Consider the following 18402-nt stretch of genomic DNA (forward strand, 5'->3'; position numbering starts at 1 on the left):
CCTCATAAAACGAGTGTTTTACACTTGTTTATCTAAATGTATTTCTAGGCGCTCTCCCAAAAAGGCCACCTGGAGACTCCAAATGGCCCTTTGGAACCATAAACAGATAAAATGCTTTTATTCTTGAATGCTTTTATGTAGTCACAATTTTGGTCTCATATGAAAGGTTACACTTAGAGCTATTCTATTCTTTATCTTACCACTTCTGGGTCTTGTGAATGACTAATAGCTGATCAGGGCATCAGAGAGGTCCACTCCACTCATGCACCTGTATAAACAGAAAGAAAAAAACATTGAACTACATACTTTTTTATTTCAAATAGCATTTTTTATATAAGTGTTGATTATATAATACATAGCAGTTGTACTCTTTCACTGCTGGTGGAACAGAGATGTCCTTCAACACCCAGTTCTCCCTCTTCCTCTCCCCATCCTCTGCCTCTGGGTCTTCTGCTGGCAGAGCCTTCTAAAAAGTTGTGGTGTGGGCTTCCTCTTCTGATGTGCTGTGACCCTCAGTTTGGATTTATTTGCTGACTGGCTCCCAGTCTTCATCTGTTTCGATGTCAGATGATAAAAAAACCTAGGGTAGAAACCAGGCGGTGCCAGCTCTTGATTTTGATATTGTAGGTATTATCAACTGGCCAGAGTTTTGAGACCATAATAGACGTGAAGGACTATAATGTGTTAAGAGCTTGCTTAAGTACTGGTGAACTAAACCATTTAGTGCTTTGTAAGTAATTAGCAAGATTTCAAAATTAAAATACATTATGTTTAATGAGAAACCAGTGCAGTGTTGACAGAACCGGGCAAATATGATTTTAGTTCCTGGTTCCACACAGAAACATTCAGTAGCGCAGAAACGTATCGTCAACACTGATCTGTTACTTATCAATAAAATAACTTCGAAACTGAAAAGTTCTACCATGTATAGTATTTCTTGATAACTGAAACCCACAGCTTCACTATTAGAGAGACACTGTCAGGAAGAATTAATTCACACGCAATCTCTTTCTCTCTCTTATTTGTTCAATGACTTTATCAGCGACTTGTTGATGTAGACTCAAAAAAAAGAAGCTGTTATACCTTTTATTTTGGAAATGTATTTGGAATTAATTTATTCTTGCACTCAATGGACTGAAATCTAGCTAATGCTAGAAAAGCTGCTGATACTGCATAACATTTGTGGATAGAGCAACACCTTATTTTAATAAACAATTTGGTTTTTAATGTACGACTTTCATTTCACTGCACTTTCACGGGTAGAAGGATGGAAAAACACGGGCTATGGGTTGCCTGGAATGCGGCATCAATGTCAATTAAAAAAAATCTGAAGTCGTTCAACCCGGATTTTCACGTGGGATTTCGCGTTTATACAACATTTCGACAACACAAGTGTAATTAAATAAGAAACAACAATGGAGTGTCTTTAAAAAGCTTAAAACTTTTTTGCCACATTCCGCCACAGATTCAAATCTCTATTTTTTACAGTTTAACAGTTGAGCCCAAGCCTCTGTTACTAATTCTAAAACGTCACTTTAGAACTAGTAACGAAGGAATGCTTAATTGAAGCTTATTTTATAAAAGAGTATAGGGCTGCGCAATTGTTACATGTCCATGTAGTTGTTGTCTTAATGTTTTATCTGCCCTCTAGTGGAAGGAATTGTTGTTTCTGTCTTGTTATGTACAGATTGCATACACCTGTGGATCCGATGAGCCTTGGTATATATGGAACCTCTCCGCTACATCTAGAGGAGCTTGTGCGGCGTGCTGGTTGCGTTTCGTTTCCTCCCTGGTGTTGGTTCTGAGTTTTTTGTGCATTTTGCTCTCCCCACTTTGTGCTAAGATTATGAATTCGTGAATAAAACCCCTATTGTGAGCCTTCTGTGTTGTCCCTCTTTTGTGTTGCGGTGGTGGCCGTAACATAATTGGGGGCTCGTCCAAAACTATTGTGTTTTTCGTGTGAAAGTAACTATGATGATCCCATGTGAGTATTGGCCCTATTTTTATTTTTAGTTGTTGGGTAGGTTTAAACCTGCCATTTTGTTATTTTGCCTTTGTTATTTTTAGTGGTTATTCGGAGTGGGGGTACGTTTCAGTTCACCTGCTGCTGGTCTTGTTAATGGGATCAGTGCGCAGGTGTTCATGATTTCAGCGTTTAAAGTTGCCTCGAGCCCCTAACACCACTGAAGACTAGGGTATTTATTTGTGTATTTTTGTTTTTTGGGGTGTTGTGGGATCTCTTAGTTACATAAGTGATTAGTTGGAACTTATATGATTTTGTGGTAATTTCATATAGTCGTTGAGTGACTTAAGTGGGTGAATTGTTTTCGGTGAGAGCGAGTTAACAGTTTACGTGTAGTCAGTCTAAGTATCAGGGGAGAAAGAGACCGTCTGTGAGTAAGTGGGTGATTCAAATTGTAAATGGCATCTGTAGTGGATGATTTTCGGCAGTCTCCATCTTAGGAGCTGCTCTTATCGTATACGAAAGAGCAGTTATTGCAAATTGCAGATTCGTATAAGGTAGAAATAGCTCCTAGGCATAAGAATTTAAAAGAGACTTTGCGTAATGTATTAAAAGGTAGTCTTGTTGAGTTGGGTGTTTTAACAATGCCCTTAGAGAACGTTAGTGTAGTAGAAGGAGGTGGCTGATCCTTCTGTCGGTGCGACGACCGTGCGGTTGAAGGAATTGGCGCTGAAAGAAAAACAGATAGATTTAGAGAACGCAAAGTTAGAGTTAAAGAAGCGTGAATTAGACCATCAGTTTGCTTTGAAGCGGATGGAGTTGGAGATGAAAAGTAAAGCTGCTATCGCTGCTGCTAGTGAATTTGATGTCAGTAAAAATCGCAGGATGGTTCCTCCTTTCTGTGAGAAGGACATTGAGACGTAATTTTGTCACTTTGAGAGGGTAGCCGTTTCTTTAAAGTGGCCTGAAGATGTGTGGTCATTGTTACTGCAGTGTGTGATTGCGGGCAGGGCACAAGAAGTTTATGCGGCATTACCGATGGAAGAGTCTGCAGATTATCAGGTAGTGAAAGCTGCTATATTAAAGGCCTATGAGTTAGTTCCTGAGGCGTATAGACAGCGTTTCAGACATGGTTCGAAGTCTCCCGGTCAGACCTATGTGGAGTTCGCCAGAGAGAAGGAAATCTTGTTTGATCGTTGGTGTGCGTCTCAAAAAGTGAAAACCATGGAGAAAATGAGACGGCTAATGTTGGTGGATGAGTTTAAGAATTGTCTGCCTGCTGTTCTTTCTACCTATATAAGTGAACAGAAGGCCGATGCACTCCACAATGCTGCTATGTTGGCTGATGATTTTATGCTGACGCAAAGTTGTGTTTAAAGAGAGAGTGTGGGAAACGTCTGCTGCTCCACCTGTTTCGCCCTCTCGAAGACCATCCTCTGACCCTTTTGAATTCCATGTGTAACTTAGATCAGTGTCTAATGTGTTGGAGTTTGTTTACAGCCATAATCTCAACACTAAACCGGTTCGAGGTAAGGAACATGTGGTGGCTGATGCCCTGTCTGGTGGGTGCATAAGTAGGTAAATTGTTTTAACTAATGATGATTAAAAAAAAAAAAAAATTGTTTTGGGGGATGAAGGTGTTACATGTGCATGTAGTTGTTGTCTTAATGTTTTATCTGCCCTCTAGTGGAAGGAATTGTTGTTTCTGTCTTGTTATGTACAGATTGCATACACCTGTGGATCCGATGAGCCTTGGTATATATGGAACCTCTCCGCTACATCTAGAGGAGCTTGTGCGGCGTGCTGGTTGCGTTTCGTTTCCTCCCTGGTGTTGGTTCTGAGTTTTTTGTGCATTTTGCTCTCCCCACTTTGTGCTAAGGTTATGAATTCGTGAATAAAACCCCTATTGCGAGCCTTCTGTGTTGTCCCTCTTTTGTGTTGCGGTGGTGGCCGTAACAGCAATATATCGAAATTATCGAAATACCGCAAATGTACATGTTGCGATATGTATAACGCAACGGCACGCAATATCTGAAGAATTTTAAAAGGATACTTCAAACATTGTGAAAAGTGTATGTGTTAGGTCGACATATACTATATCAGAGAATAGACTGGGCACATTGCTGTTACTTATGTGACTTGATGTCAAAAAAAGTTATTAAACATAATAACTTGTGAAAAACAACTCTTGCAGTCTCAAGCTGTCTGACACACACCGAAACGTGCGCAGAAGCCGTCTCTGAAACCACGTGATCCCTTCAGTTCTGTTTTGTGTCTTGTTACACACTCGAACTAACAAATACACACACTCATTTTTTTAATATTAATTTTTGCTAAAACACTGCTGGTCACTTTCAGAAGTTGTATAAATGGCATCATTCTCTGTTTTTAAATAATTTTTTAAAATATAATTTAAATTGATTTTACACACTTAAAGCAATATCGTATCGCATATCAAATATCGCATTATTTAACAAGTATAAAATATTTTTTACATTCTTTGTGCCTTGTACAGAACTGTCTCAATAATCGCAACAATAACAATCTTAAATGACTTGGTTAAAATAAATACACACATCAATGTCACTCAATTATTTATTAGTAATTTTATTTGTCAGAGGAACACAGTCATCTAGAATTATCATTTCATCATCACTATCTTCAAGGAGAACAGAAGCGTCCGTAGAACAGAATGGCATTGGAGGGATTGTGCCGGATGAAGAAAAGGAATGGGTGGTCAGCGTTAAAGATTTTTGGGGGTGTGGGTGAGGGCATTGGGCTTGTTATATCGATATTGACGGTGGCTGCAGCCGCTTCGGTTCCTTTCTCATCGACTGCAACAAAGGCTTTATGAATCACCTCCGACAGCACCAGGTCTTTGGTGGAGGTCATGCCTGAAAGGTTCACCTTCTTCGAGTCAAAAACATCCTCCATTCCCATGCTGATCAGAATCTTACTCATTTTGTAGGTTTCCTCCATCTTGAATTTGGGCAGAGACACTTCCACCTCTTGTTGACGCATGTTGCTGGATTTGGTCCACTCCATGAGCTTCTCGTAGGTCAGTGCCTTTTCAAGCTGGATAATAAAGAGAGACATGTTTATGTGTTAAGCTTTTATGGCTTTATAGTATGATATAGTGAGAATGTGGAGGAAAAATAGCTTTATTATATTCAGAGGCTCAAACTAAGAAAAAATACGCAATTTGGTGCAGATGCTGAAATGTATGTGGCTATAAAGTAAGAAGAAATCTGATGCTTTTAAAGTAAATCAATGAGATCTTTATAACAGTATAGCAGAATACTGACATTAAATGTATATAAATATCAGTCGTCACTCTATATCTGTCACGTAACGTGGTATAGCTCTCATGATGAGCAATACTTCGAAAGGAATTTACTTTAATAATTTAAACTCAGGAGATACCCACTTGCATTCACTTAACGCTGATACCGAGATAATAAAGGACATCAGGTGAATGAAATGACTAATTATGACAACTCAGTTAAAACCAGCCCGGCATCCCAGTGTGCATACTATCCAGCATATATGTCCTAAATAGTACTGAATATTACTAATATCACATAATATTTTAGAAACGGTAGTAGACTTATGCACATTGAGATGTAGGCTCGTTCAAAGGACTGAACCAAACGCACAATGAAACATAGGAGACCGAATATACCAATATCTGCCAATAATATATCTTAGATGATTTTTAAATGCTTAGTTTATGATGAAAGATCTGTAGTTTTAAAACATAATGCCATGCTAAAGAGCCTCAGTTTTAGCCCACAGCAGTTTTGCCCATGCATGCACATTTTGTTGTGAGAGTTTTATGTCGTCGAGATTAGGGCTGGGACAACGCGTCGATGTCATCGATGACGTCGACGCAAAAAATACGTCGACGCAAAATATGCGCGTCGATTCGTCAGACTCAAAATAAAGATGGTGGCGCCGGAGAGTAGTAGCAACCATAGATATACATAATAAAGTATATTATGTAATTAAGTATATTATTTATTATGTATATCTATGGTAGCAACACGAGTGGCTCCTCAGACTTTCAGAAGTGCAAGGCTTGCGGGTTGGAGCGCGGCGCGCACGGAGCAAGCGCTCTTATACACAGGTGCACGCACGCGTTTTGTTGTCACTGCTACATAAACAAATTTCTGCACACAGGAAGACAGATGTTTAAATTAAGTTACGGTACCGACATCCAGTTATGGTGTCCCGCCTTTGTTTTACTGTCTATTAAAGTCTGCCGCGTTTAAGTTTCAGTGTAGCCTGTGTACTGTCATACATGTTTTCATAATGCAGAATATTCTCTCAGCGCGCTGTCAGGCAGTTTGGGGCTGCCCACTGCACGAGTGTGTGCACTCGAATGCCGTGACAGCGTGCGCTCACGCATACAATCAGTAGTAACAGCTCGCAATTATATCCATATATCCTACCTTTTCTTGTAAACCCGATAAAATCCATGGCAATGAACGTCATCGGGGATGTTTAATCCACAAGCAATCTGAGAATTATTCCTACTTGTCGTTCACATCAATCTAAAAGTTGTCCTTTTAGGCTATAGGCGATTTTCATTCAAAGATGTAAAAGTAATTAAGCTATGTACCCTATTGTATCGTTTTTTTACTAGATAAAAACATTAAAAACATATTGCAATAAATAATTACTCTGTTTAGCCTATGAATGGGCAATCTGATCCAGTCAGCGCTGTCATTAGAGTGTGATAGCCAAACTTAACCCTTGATTAACCAGCGGCACTATTTGCTATTTATCTTATTCCAATCACATGCATTTTTACATGATTTGTTATTTGTTCTATTTTTTATATCTTTGCATTATATATGCAAATGTTTACTCATTAGAAATAATCTTATCTTGTTCATATAATTCAGTGTCACCTATCAACCTGTAAGTTTTGCTGCACACCAATGAAGATACTCTTTACAAGACGTATTGTGTCCTTATGGCATCAGAATGCAACCAAAGCACATGATGGTATTAAGAAGATGGCTATAATTAATTGTAAATCATCCAAAATGAATGCCATGATCATTAGATTTTATACAGGTGTTACTATATTGATTTTGTAAAAGGTGATCAGCAACCAAATATTGATAATATGGAAGTTACTGCCTTTTGCCTTGGCATGACTCCACATTTTTTGCAGACAATACAAAGGCAGAGTGCAGTAACTTCAAAATAGGGTGTGTGTGTGTATTTTGTATTTTGTTATGATTTTATTGAATGCATTGTTCTTATAGTATATTAAGAACTTATATATAGTATATAAGATTATATAATGCATTGTTCTATTCGTATAGTCTTTTACTTTGGAATTTTAAGAGCAATAAACATATATTGCAATGTTAAGGAATTAGTTTTTTTCATTCAGATAATTAAATCAACATGTATAAATTGCTATTAGGCAATTAATGGGGAGATAATCGATAATCGAATCGAATCGTAACCGAATCGGACAGGAAAAATTAATCGTTAGATTAATCGATGCATCGAAAAATAATCGCCAGATTAATCGTTTAAAAAATAATCGTTTATCCCAGCCCTAGTCGAGATGCATGTTTCATTGTTCTGTCGATTTGTCCTACTTTGTCAGATTTTGCTAGCCTTACCAGACTCTCGAACATTTCATTTGTACAGAGAGTCTGGCCACTCTCCATTGACAAGGGTTTATTTCCGCGAAGGCGGGCACTCTTGAAGTTTAAAACTATTGGATCTGCCCTGAGCCACTCTGTATGTGCCATAACTAATCGCTAATGTTTGGTTGCGACGTTTGTCATGCGCCCTTCGCCTGTTTCTGTCACGTACAGATAAGGGTAAAAGGTGCGAGGACTCAAGTGCAGATAAATGAAGATTTGTTAACAAAAAATAAAACAAACACAAAACAAAACCCACAAGGGGGCAAAACACATAAACTAGAAATAACAGAACACAACTAATACATACCAGAAAGGAATCACGAGGAAGACGGGAGACATAGACATATCAACAATCTGACAAAGACTGACAAACACCCGGAGCTTGTAAAAGGGAACAAATGAGGCAGGGAACGAGGGAACACAAGTGGGAGAAATCTACCAATAATTAGATAACAAGGGGGGAGGGATCAGACAATGACAGAAGCACAAATGGCCATACTGACAAAACCTACATGCGCACACAAGAGAGGACAGGCATGTGACATTACCCTCTCCTTAAGGAGTGGCTACCAGACGCTCCACTAGGGACAGGAGGGACAGACCAGGAAGGGACAGACCAGTGAGGGACGGACCAGGGCGGGACGGAAGGGACAGACCAGGGTGGGACGGACCAGGGCGGGTTGGGAGGGACAGACCAGGGTGGGACGGACCAGGGTGGGATGGACCAGGGCGGGTTGGGAGGGACAGACCAGGGGGGCACGGGAGGGACAGACCAGGGCGGGTCGAGAGGGACAGACCAGGGGGCCATGGGAGGGACAGACCAGGGCGGGTCGGGAGGAACAGACAAGGAAGGAAAAGACAAGGGAGGGGTAAACAAGGGAGGAATGGGGAAAATAAAAAGTTCAAAGGGCCATGATGGCCTGCAGAGTTCAGGCGCCCAGGGCGGCGCGGCCAGAGCAGGGCGCTGGGTCGGCACGGTCAGAGCAGGGCTCCTAGGAGACCTTTCCGTCCCAGCAGCGTCCACCTGTACAGAGCCCACCGGCACTGGGACCACTGGCACCAGGACCACCGGAACAGGGACCGCCGGAACTGGATCCGCTGGAACGGAGTCTACCGGAACACGATCCACCGGTACCATCGGCACAGGGATCACCGGCACACGGACCACTGGCACATGGACCACCGGAACTGGGACCATCGGCACACGATCCACTGGCACTGGGTCCACTGGAACACGATCCACCGGCACTGGGACTACCGGAACACGATCCTACGGCACTGGGACCACCGGAACACGATCCACCGGCACGGGAACACCAGAACACGATCCACCGGAACTGGGACCACCGGAACTGGGACCACCGGAACACGATCCACCGGAACTCGGACCACCGGTACACAGTCCACTGGCAAATGGGACAACCGGAACACAATCCACCAGAACTGGGACCACCGGAACACAATCCACCGGCACTGGGGCCACCGGAACACGATCCACTGGCACTGGGACCACCTGAACATGATCCACCGGCACTGGGACCACCGGAACATGATCCACCGGCACTGGGACCACCGGAACACGATCCACCGGCACTGGGACCACCAGAACACGATCCACCGGAACTGGGACCACCGGAACACGTTTCACCAGAACTTGGACCACCGGAACACAATCCACCGGAACTCGGTTCACCAGCACACGGTCCACTGGCACTGGGACCACCGGAACACAATCCACCAGAACTGGGAACACCGGAACACGATCCACCGGAACTGGGACCACCGGAACATGATCCACCGGAACTGGGACCACTGGAACACGAACCACCGGCACAGGGACCACCAGAGTTGTGGATGACACCCTGTGCTTCTCCCAAGCATGCAGGACTTCCACCACGAAGCATCCCATTTCAGCCCTCCAGGCCATGTCTGGACTCGGGACCACCGGCACACGATCCACCGTAACTGGGACCACCGGAACACGATCCTCCGGAACATGATCCACCGGCTCAGGGACCACCGGCACAGGGACCACCAGAGTTGCGGATAACACTCTGTACTCCTCCCAAGCACGCACGACTGCCATCATGTAACTTCCTGTCACAGCCCTCCAGGCAGTGTCCGGACTCGGGATCACCGGAATCGAGTTCACCGACACTGGGATCACAGGGACTGGGACCACCGGGCTAGGGACTCCCGGACACAGAGGGCACAGAGGGAGACCTTTTCTGCTGAGTCCCCATTGCTTGGTCAGATTGTTCTGTCACGTACAGATAAGGGAAAAAGGTGCGAGGACTCAAGTGAAGGAATCACGGGGAAGATGGGAGATGTAGACATAGCAACGATCTGACTAAAGCCTAGTTCAGACTGCACGATTTTCAAACTCGTCGGGTCACTGCTCTATTCACACTGCATGACTATCTGGGGTATCATTCAGTCACTGCTGTGTTCACACTGCACGATGGTTTGACGACAGAGGAGTTCACACTGCATGACTGAACAAGAGGAAGAATCGCCGACAACTCTCTCGCTCTCCGGTGTGCAAACTACGTTTCCCAAACACACGTGCGATGTGACAAGTAAACAACGCGAGATCACACGTGCGTCAGACCGGAGTTCTCGCACGAGACTTGGAATTGTTATTAAAAATGATAAACTGCACAAAGTTTGGTTCAAATTGTATGTGCGCTGATTTGTGGAGAAAAAGAAAAAAGATTATGGCGGAAGAAATTGTTGGAGAGACAGAGGGAGCCAGGATTTTGTTCTGCAAAGACAGTTTGAGGTAAATAAATAATTATTTAATGTGCTGCTGCTGTGGCTGGATGTGCAAATATTTGGCCTTTGTTTCTGTTTGATAGAATTGTAAATATATCTATTAAAATACTGAAATTCTGCTTTATAACTCCTCCCTGAACCTCCTGCTGCCCTGTATCTCACTCTCTCATTGGCTGTCTGTGTAATTTTCAGTCAGAACGCTGTTCACACAGCAGGAGTTTGAATCGCCGACAGCTCCAGATATTTAGCATGCCAAATATCTCACCGGCGTCGGCAACTCGTCTGCGATTCTCTCTGAACGCATCTTTGATTATTCACACTGCGTGATTGTCACTCGCGTGCACGAGCACCGATTTGCCTGTGATCTCGGGCATTTGTCGGCGATTTCACAAAACCTGTCGGCGACTCAAAATCGGGGCAAAAATCGGGCAGTGTGAACTAGGCTTAAGACTGACAAACACCCGGAGCTTAAAAGGGAACAAATGAGGCAGGGAACGAGGGAACACAGGTGGGAGAAATCAACCACTAATTAGATAACAAGGGGGGAGGGATCAGGTAATGACAGAAGCACAAATGGCCATACTGACAAAACCCACATGTGCACACAAGACAGTACAGGCATGTGACAGTTTCACAAAAATCAGACAACATAAATGTGCAGGCCACCTCAGTGATAAAATCATAGGATAAAACCTAAAACTCGTGCATTCAGATTGTGATTTATTCACGCCACGGTGGAGGAGAGAGTTTTGTGATCGGGAATGCGCCACTCACGTGGTCCGTAACATGATTGTAGGCTGTAAATAAAATGTCATATGCTTGGTATTATAAGAATTCAACCAATTCAAATGTTTAAGTGCTTTTATTTTTATTTGTTTGAGCGGTGATTAAATATATTGCTCTTGTAAATACTTGCCTGCATTTTAAAGAAATGCAAGTCTAGAAATGCATCCAGATAACAGCAAAGCAACCGTATGGTAGTGGTCAAAAATGATTATAAACCGTGAATTTTGAAGTGATATGTTCTTGAAAACTCAGAGATGTGGATTCAGACAGCTGTCACCACACAACCTTGTCTTTGTCAAAAGCAGTAACGTTAGGTAACTCGGCCTGGGATTTTTACATGAGTGGTGAGAAACAGACAGCAATTAAATAACTGACCAGTCCATGTAACTTAAATGATGGCAGTACATTCCGACCCCTTGAGAAATGGCTATCATCCGAATACAGCAACTCCTTCATCGCTAACAGAGCGAGCTGGAAAATCAAAATTTTCCTGAATTCATCCTGTTGGGGAGGAGAGCCACAACATCATGGCCACCAACAACCCCCAGCAAAGATTGTTATTGCTCCGGCTTTAACTTCTGGATATTCGGCAGCGGTGCCACAACGGAATGAATGGTTTCGTTCGCATCTTTCCCCGCCGCCATTATTGAACTACAATTCAAACTGGCACACGACATCAACGTCATTCTTCTTAGCCACTCCCTCTGTTCGCTGATTGGCCCGGTAAAAATTTGTTCAGAGAAAACCTAAGAAAACACAGCAGTCCCAGACGTAGTACTGAAGGAAAATGAAAATTGAGCGAAAGTACGTAGGAGGGCAGAGCCAGGTTAAGATTTTGCTACCTCCCATTAAAACAGTAGGTGGCATAATTCAACAGCGAAAAATGGGGTGAAACTGCTGCTGGGGTAAAAAGGTGGCTTTGATATTATTGGAATATTACAGATATTATTGATATTACTGATATTATTGGAATATTACAGATATTATTGATATTACTGATATTATTGGAATATTACAGATATTATTGATATTACTGATATTATTGGAATTAACGGAACTTTGCAGAGCCCTTCCCATCCAATAAATAGCGATACTACTACTACTAGCTACTTTTGATATAAACAAAGATTATTGATATACTGTAGTCTCACATTTTAAATTCTGTCCCTTTTACCTTGAAATTAAAAAAATAAATATTGTTTTGTTGCTGTTTAATGAGCCACGAGAGGTTGCTGTACCAACCTAATACCAAACGGATCTTCTCCTCAGCTTTTACACCAGTTACAGCGCTAAATAAACATGAATGAATATCTGAAGGTATGTTAAAAGATACAGTGCAACTAATAATAATATAAATAAAACAGTTTATAAACAATGTCACATAATGCAAGTTACCTCAGAAAAACATATTCCCTGTCCATAAACTCGAAAGTCAGCTAAATGAACTCTAGAGAGGAGCATTTACATTTTCAATATATTTTTTTTAATGAGAAATATATTATGTAATTGTAAAGTTAGTATTATAACTAAAAACTTCTGTGACTGTAATTTAAGTGCTTGTATACAAATCAGTTAATTTTAATCATTAATATTATAGTATACTATAATTTGGTAGTAACCTACTCACATGTATAGCTCATCGCAATAGTTGAGAGATATTTTTCCTTGTGGAAATTTGGCATGCTGTATCTGATATTTCCAAAATAATCGATATCAAATCTAATCTTGTGTTTAGTAATCAAATTGAATCATGAAATTTGTGTCAATATCCAGCCCTAAAAACTGAGTTGCTTTAGTCAAGTAAGTGTTCATCAAAAAAATATAAAAGTTATTCTTACATTTACCTTATAATGATCAGTAAAGATTTCACAGTGACAGTTCAAAGACAGCACGAGCTGAAGGTTTTTACAAAAATACCTTTTACTTACTAATAAATATATAAACTATAAATCAGACAACAGATTGCATGTAGCAGATTGTGTGCAACACGTTTTTCAGCATTTTTTTTTTCAATTTAGAGGCCTAAGAAATTAGTATCGCAAATATGATGCAGGACACTTTATAGGGTTAAACAACAATTCCATGTAATGATTGAGCAATATCACCTTCTGAAGGCCAGTGGTGCTGTCTTCCATCTTATTAGGAAGGATGATCAACATACTGAGATTCTTCTTTTCATACGGCAGCTCCAGAACCTGACTGTTCATCTCTGGGATGGAGGCCAGAGGAAAGTGCTCCGTTTGATGCATCATCTTCACTGGTTTAGTTCGAGTCTGCCAAATAGAACTGCTCTTTTAGTGACTGATACACACAAACACACACACAGACACACACACACACACACACACACACACACACACACACACACAAAAAATCGAACCTTGTTCAGCTTAAACTGCCCATCTCTTGTGGCTTCCTTTCGGAATTGTTTCTCCCAGTTTGCCTTGAAGTAGATGGCGTTCACCAAGACCAGTTTTGTCAATTCATTGACGCCTCCTGGTGGCAGCAAGTCCTTGATCTTCTCTAAAATACAAATGGACTTTGTTTACTTTGAGCAGTGAATTCTTAAATGATAAAATAATTGATTAAATCTCTAACACTATATTGTTATAATAATAATTAAAACAATATTAAAGCGTCTGTCTCAAAGTTTTAATGGAAATGTAAACTTAGAATGTACTCACACTAGGCACGGTTGCCTTGTACCAGGAACGAGCGCGATTGCTGGCCTGCACTCACATTGCACTTAACATATTCACGATGCAACTTTTTGTTTTGAAGAAGACAAGAAGAAAAGCCTTCTCAGCCTCCCTGGGAAAGTCTATGCCAGGGTAATGGAGAGGAAGATTCGGCCGATAGTGGAAGCTCGGATTCAGGAGGAGCAGTGTGGTTTTTGTCCCGGTCGTGGAACACTGGACCAGCTCTATATCCTTCACAGGGTGCTGGAGGGTTCATGGGAGTTTGCCCAACCAGTCCACATGTGCTTTGTGGATTTGGAGAAGGCATTCGACTGTGTTTCTCGTGGCACCCTGTGGAGGGTGCTCTGGGAGTATGGTGTCCGGGGCCCCTTGCTTAGGGCTGTACGGTCCCTTTACGACCAGAGCAGGAGCTTGGTTCGCATTGTCGGCAGTAAGTCAAAGTTGTTCCCGGTGCATGTTGGTCTCCGGCAGGGCTGCCCTTTGTCACCGGTTCTGTTCATAATTTTTATGGACAGAATTTCTAGACGCAGCCAAGGGCCGGAGAGTGTCCGGTTTGGGGACCACGCGATTTCGTCACTGCTCTTTGCAGATGATGTTGTCGTGTTGGCAACCTCAGACCAGGACCTTCAGCATGCACTGGGACTGTTTGGAGCCGAGTGTGAAGCGGCTGGGATGAGAATCAGCACCTCCAAGTCCGAGGCCATGGTTCTCAGTCGGAAAAGGGTAGCTTGCTCACTTCAGGTTGGTGGAGAGTTCTTGCCTCAAGTGGAGGAGTTTAAGTATCTTGGGGTCTTGTTCACGAGTGAGGGAAGGATGGAACGGGAGATTGACAGACGGATCGGTGCAGCATCTGCAGTAATGCAGGCGATGTACCGATATGTCGTGGTGAAGAAGGAGCTGAGTCGTAAGGCGAGGCTCTCGATTTACCGGTCAATCTACGTTCCTACTCTCACCTATGGTCATGAGCTGTGGGTCATGACCGAAAGGACAAGATCCCGGATACAGTCGGCTGAAATGAGCTTTCTCCGCAGGGTGGCTGGCCGCTCCCTTAGAGATAGGGTGAGAAGCTCGGTCACTCGGGAGGAGCTCAGAGTAGAGCCGTTGTTGCTTCACATCGAGAGGAGCCAGCTGAGGTGGCTCGGGCATCTATTTCGGATGCCTCCTGGAAGCCTTCCCAGGGAGGTGTTCCGGGCACGTCCCACCGGGAGGAGGCCCCGGGGAAGACCCAGGACACACTGGAGGGATTATGTCTCCCGGCTGGCCTGGGAACGCCTCGGGGTTCCCCCGGAGGAGCTGGAGGAAGTGGCTAGGGAGAAGGAAGTCTGGGTGTCTCTGCTTAGACTGTTGCCCCCGAGACCCGGCCCCGGATAAGCGGAAGATAATGGATGGATGGATGGAAGAAGAAAAGCACTTTCGCTAATAAACTGCCTAATAGATAATGTATGCCGTATATTGATTTTCACTTGATTGCACTGCAGATTATCACGGAGGCAGCTGACTTTGATGAAAGAAGTTCCTACAAACTACAATCTATGTTCGCTAAAAAGGTGAGAACCAGACCCATTATAAACATAAATATACTTGAATTAATTGAAAAGTGTATCCAAGTAGTAATAGTTTGATGTTTGTTGCCGTAATGATGACAGTAGTGCACAGCTATTCCATGCTCCAGCGCGGTTAGTGATCACACTACATGCGTACCACACCCAAGCCAAAACTGAACCATGAGTACACCCTTAATGGCCTAATAAAAAAGTGCATTAAAGTCGAATCTTTAATCTACAAAGAACTTCATAGCTCAATTATATGCTGGTTTTCACCTTGTGTTTTTTTCTCCACCCATTTGTTGATGTTGACGCGAGCAGCCTCTGATTTGTTCTTGAAGTCCACCTTCTCCAGTCCGGCTTCATAGTATATTTTTACATCATTAAGGAATTTCTGTAACATAGCAAACCGATTGAGATGCAAATGATATTAGAGCTGAGAACATTTCCAGAACCTCCAGTGAATAAACCGAGTCTTACCTCAACAAACTGGTAGGATTGCTCTCCGTAGAGGCGGTTGGCGGTACTCAACGCATACGGGACTCCTGGTTTGTTCAGCTCACTCATAAACTTCTTGAAGCTGGAATGAATTTCGTCCACATGATGTCCTGGTGTCGCGATGTTGGGTTTGGGAGGGTTTTTAAAGCCCAAGACCTACACAGCATTATCGTGGATACAATTAATAAAGATAACCTCACTATTCTGATAAGTTCAACAGATGCACTCTACAAATAGGTCAGATTTGGACGAACCTTACCATTGGTTAAATTTTTAACCCAACAGTTAGGTTTGTCCATGTTTAACCCATACATGGGTTGAAACAACACAGAATTTTCAGAGTGTATTATTAAAATATAGCATATTATAATTTAAAATACTAAACATGATGATGCATCAAACCCACACACATATAGCCTATATATACATTTTGAATTCAGAACTACTGGCCATAAACTACATAAGTATGAGTTCACCTTAATCATCTGAGCCGATGTGTTTTCTCTAGCACCGAGCGAGACCATGGCCAGAGCCGAGGAGATGCTGACAGGAGAGTAGAACACATTTCCTGATGCGTTTTCTCCGCTGATCTTCTTGAACAGGTTGAGGGAGAAATGTGTTTGCTGCACTCAGAGAATCCATTTTCACAAGCTGAACAAGAAAATAGCAGTTTAAATAACAGCAGATTTAAAGATGTTCTTCATCATGACACACAATCTAGTTCTATTAGATGTTTTAATCAATAATAATATTAATATTACTATAATAATAATATTACGGTGTGGGTAAATTGTATACATAGATAGAATTGCAAACATCAAAAGTACATCTTAAAGCATTACCTAGATTAGTCGACAGAAATGATGAAGTTTTCCAGCGTGTCTGAGGCGAATGAATCTCTGGTCATGGGTGTCGTTTTAATATATGCTGCCTCGCCCTAAAATGGTTAACGTCTAAGCCAAATCAGTTGGTAACATCCCTGTAATTATTAAATTAATGTTTATCCACCTGGGACTGCATCAGATTTAAATTTTGATTTATTTCCTTGTTTATTCAGTGCAAGGAAAAAATAATAAAGTGTAGCTAAAGAAACTAACCTGAACTCAAGAAACATAGATGATAATTGAATTAATCTTACCTTCGGTTTTACAGACAAGGCTTAAGCAAGTCCCATACTAAAAAGCAAGTTTGAGCTGTTTTAACTGAAAGCATATCTTAATATATGTCAGAGCCATCGTTTTGTCTCAAGAAGTACATCGGTAATGTTTTTTTTCCTCTAAGGCACATTTATAAAAGCTACTTAAATTTAATATTTAAACTAAGGAATTTAATCATGGCATAATGTAAGCCCTGTCAGTGAAACCAGGCCATAATTAGTCATTCTTAATCATAATGTGTACAACCCAATAATGGAATAACCGATGACGGATGGAAGTACGTGTCACTGTGAAACTTTTACAAAAAAAAAAAAAACACATTAAAAATGATGATCCTCATCACACACACCCAAAGGACAAATGCTTGTCTAAACAACGTTTGAGAATTTAAAAGATTATTAGCACTTCAAAAGAGACTGTGTCTGTATTTTTTGGTTGCGTAAATGCCTGAAATGTCAGGAAATGCCTTTTATACGTGATACAATTATATAATATAAATTTTACTCAACAATTATGTATAATAATCAATCAATAATGTGATAACGTATTTATGTATTTATTAGGCTATATAATATATGTATTATATATATATATATACAGCACCCATGGTACGGCAGTAAAGTTCCTTGATTATTACGCAGGAATGAGAGTATAGTTCCTAGTCATAACTTTTCATGTTATGACATATCGATGGTCTTAGTACACAATGTAACTACAGATGAGTCCAGTTTTAAAATATTGAAACTCTTTGGTGTTTTTTTTTTAAGCAAGATGCTAACGGTCTAATCAGATTCAATGATCTAAAAGTTCTACAACCAGTCCAGGAGATCGGCTAAATGGATTCGAAAATGGTTAAACTCTACTGTTTAACTCTATGGGGAATTGGAAAATCAGCCTATTTTCAAAAAATAGTGGCATGCTCCTTTAAAGATTAATAGTAAACTGACTTGGCTTGCTGTCCTTGGAGGAGGCTGGAACCTGTGGCTCAGCTCGAGCTCTGAGTTAAACCCCCCTATAACAGAACTGCACATAGGAGATTGTGATAATTAGTGGAGGAGAAGGGCTGCCCGAAGAATTATTCAAGGGGATGGCATGGTGTCTGGTCCTACTATAGTACACTTGTAATCAATGTTCCCTCTAATTTCTTTTCTTGCTGAGCTAAACTTTTCTCTATTGGGCGGACATTTTGGTCACCTGTGCAAAAATATTCTTTATATCAGACCTGTACAGCATATATGAACACACACACGCACGCACGCACACACACACAATCTAACCAAGTAGTTTCATCAAGCAGTTATAACTTTT

General features: G+C 41.7%; 1 protein-coding gene across 1 annotated transcript; it reads right to left on the minus strand.

Annotated features, from left to right (window-relative positions):
- Positions 1 to 4624: 4624 nt before the first annotated feature.
- On the minus strand, positions 4625 to 16641 carry LOC137082573 (leukocyte elastase inhibitor-like). The gene is made up of 7 exons (XM_067447836.1): positions 16618 to 16641; positions 16414 to 16560; positions 15920 to 16093; positions 15716 to 15833; positions 13577 to 13719; positions 13302 to 13469; positions 4625 to 5038 (listed from the first exon to the last, which is right to left on the minus strand). The coding sequence occupies exons 1-7, from the start codon at positions 16639 to 16641 to the stop codon at positions 4625 to 4627; spliced, it is 1188 nt and encodes a 395-aa protein (XP_067303937.1).
- Positions 16642 to 18402: the final 1761 nt, after the last annotated feature.

The sequence above is a fragment of the Pseudorasbora parva genome, chromosome 7 (genome assembly GCF_024679245.1).
Source record: "Pseudorasbora parva isolate DD20220531a chromosome 7, ASM2467924v1, whole genome shotgun sequence".
Lineage (NCBI taxonomy): Eukaryota > Metazoa > Chordata > Actinopteri > Cypriniformes > Gobionidae > Pseudorasbora > Pseudorasbora parva.

Excerpts from the sequence above, each read along its gene's own strand:
- LOC137082573 (XM_067447836.1), bottom strand. The coding sequence starts at position 16,641 with ATGAAGAACATCTTTAAATCTGCT. Across the intron at positions 16,561-16,617 it reads AGAACATCTTTAAATCTGCT|CAAACACATTTCTCCCTCAA; the intron begins GTTATTTAAACT and ends CTCTGAGTGCAG. Across the intron at positions 16,094-16,413 it reads CATCGGCTCAGATGATTAAG|GTCTTGGGCTTTAAAAACCC; the intron begins GTGAACTCATAC and ends AATGCTGTGTAG.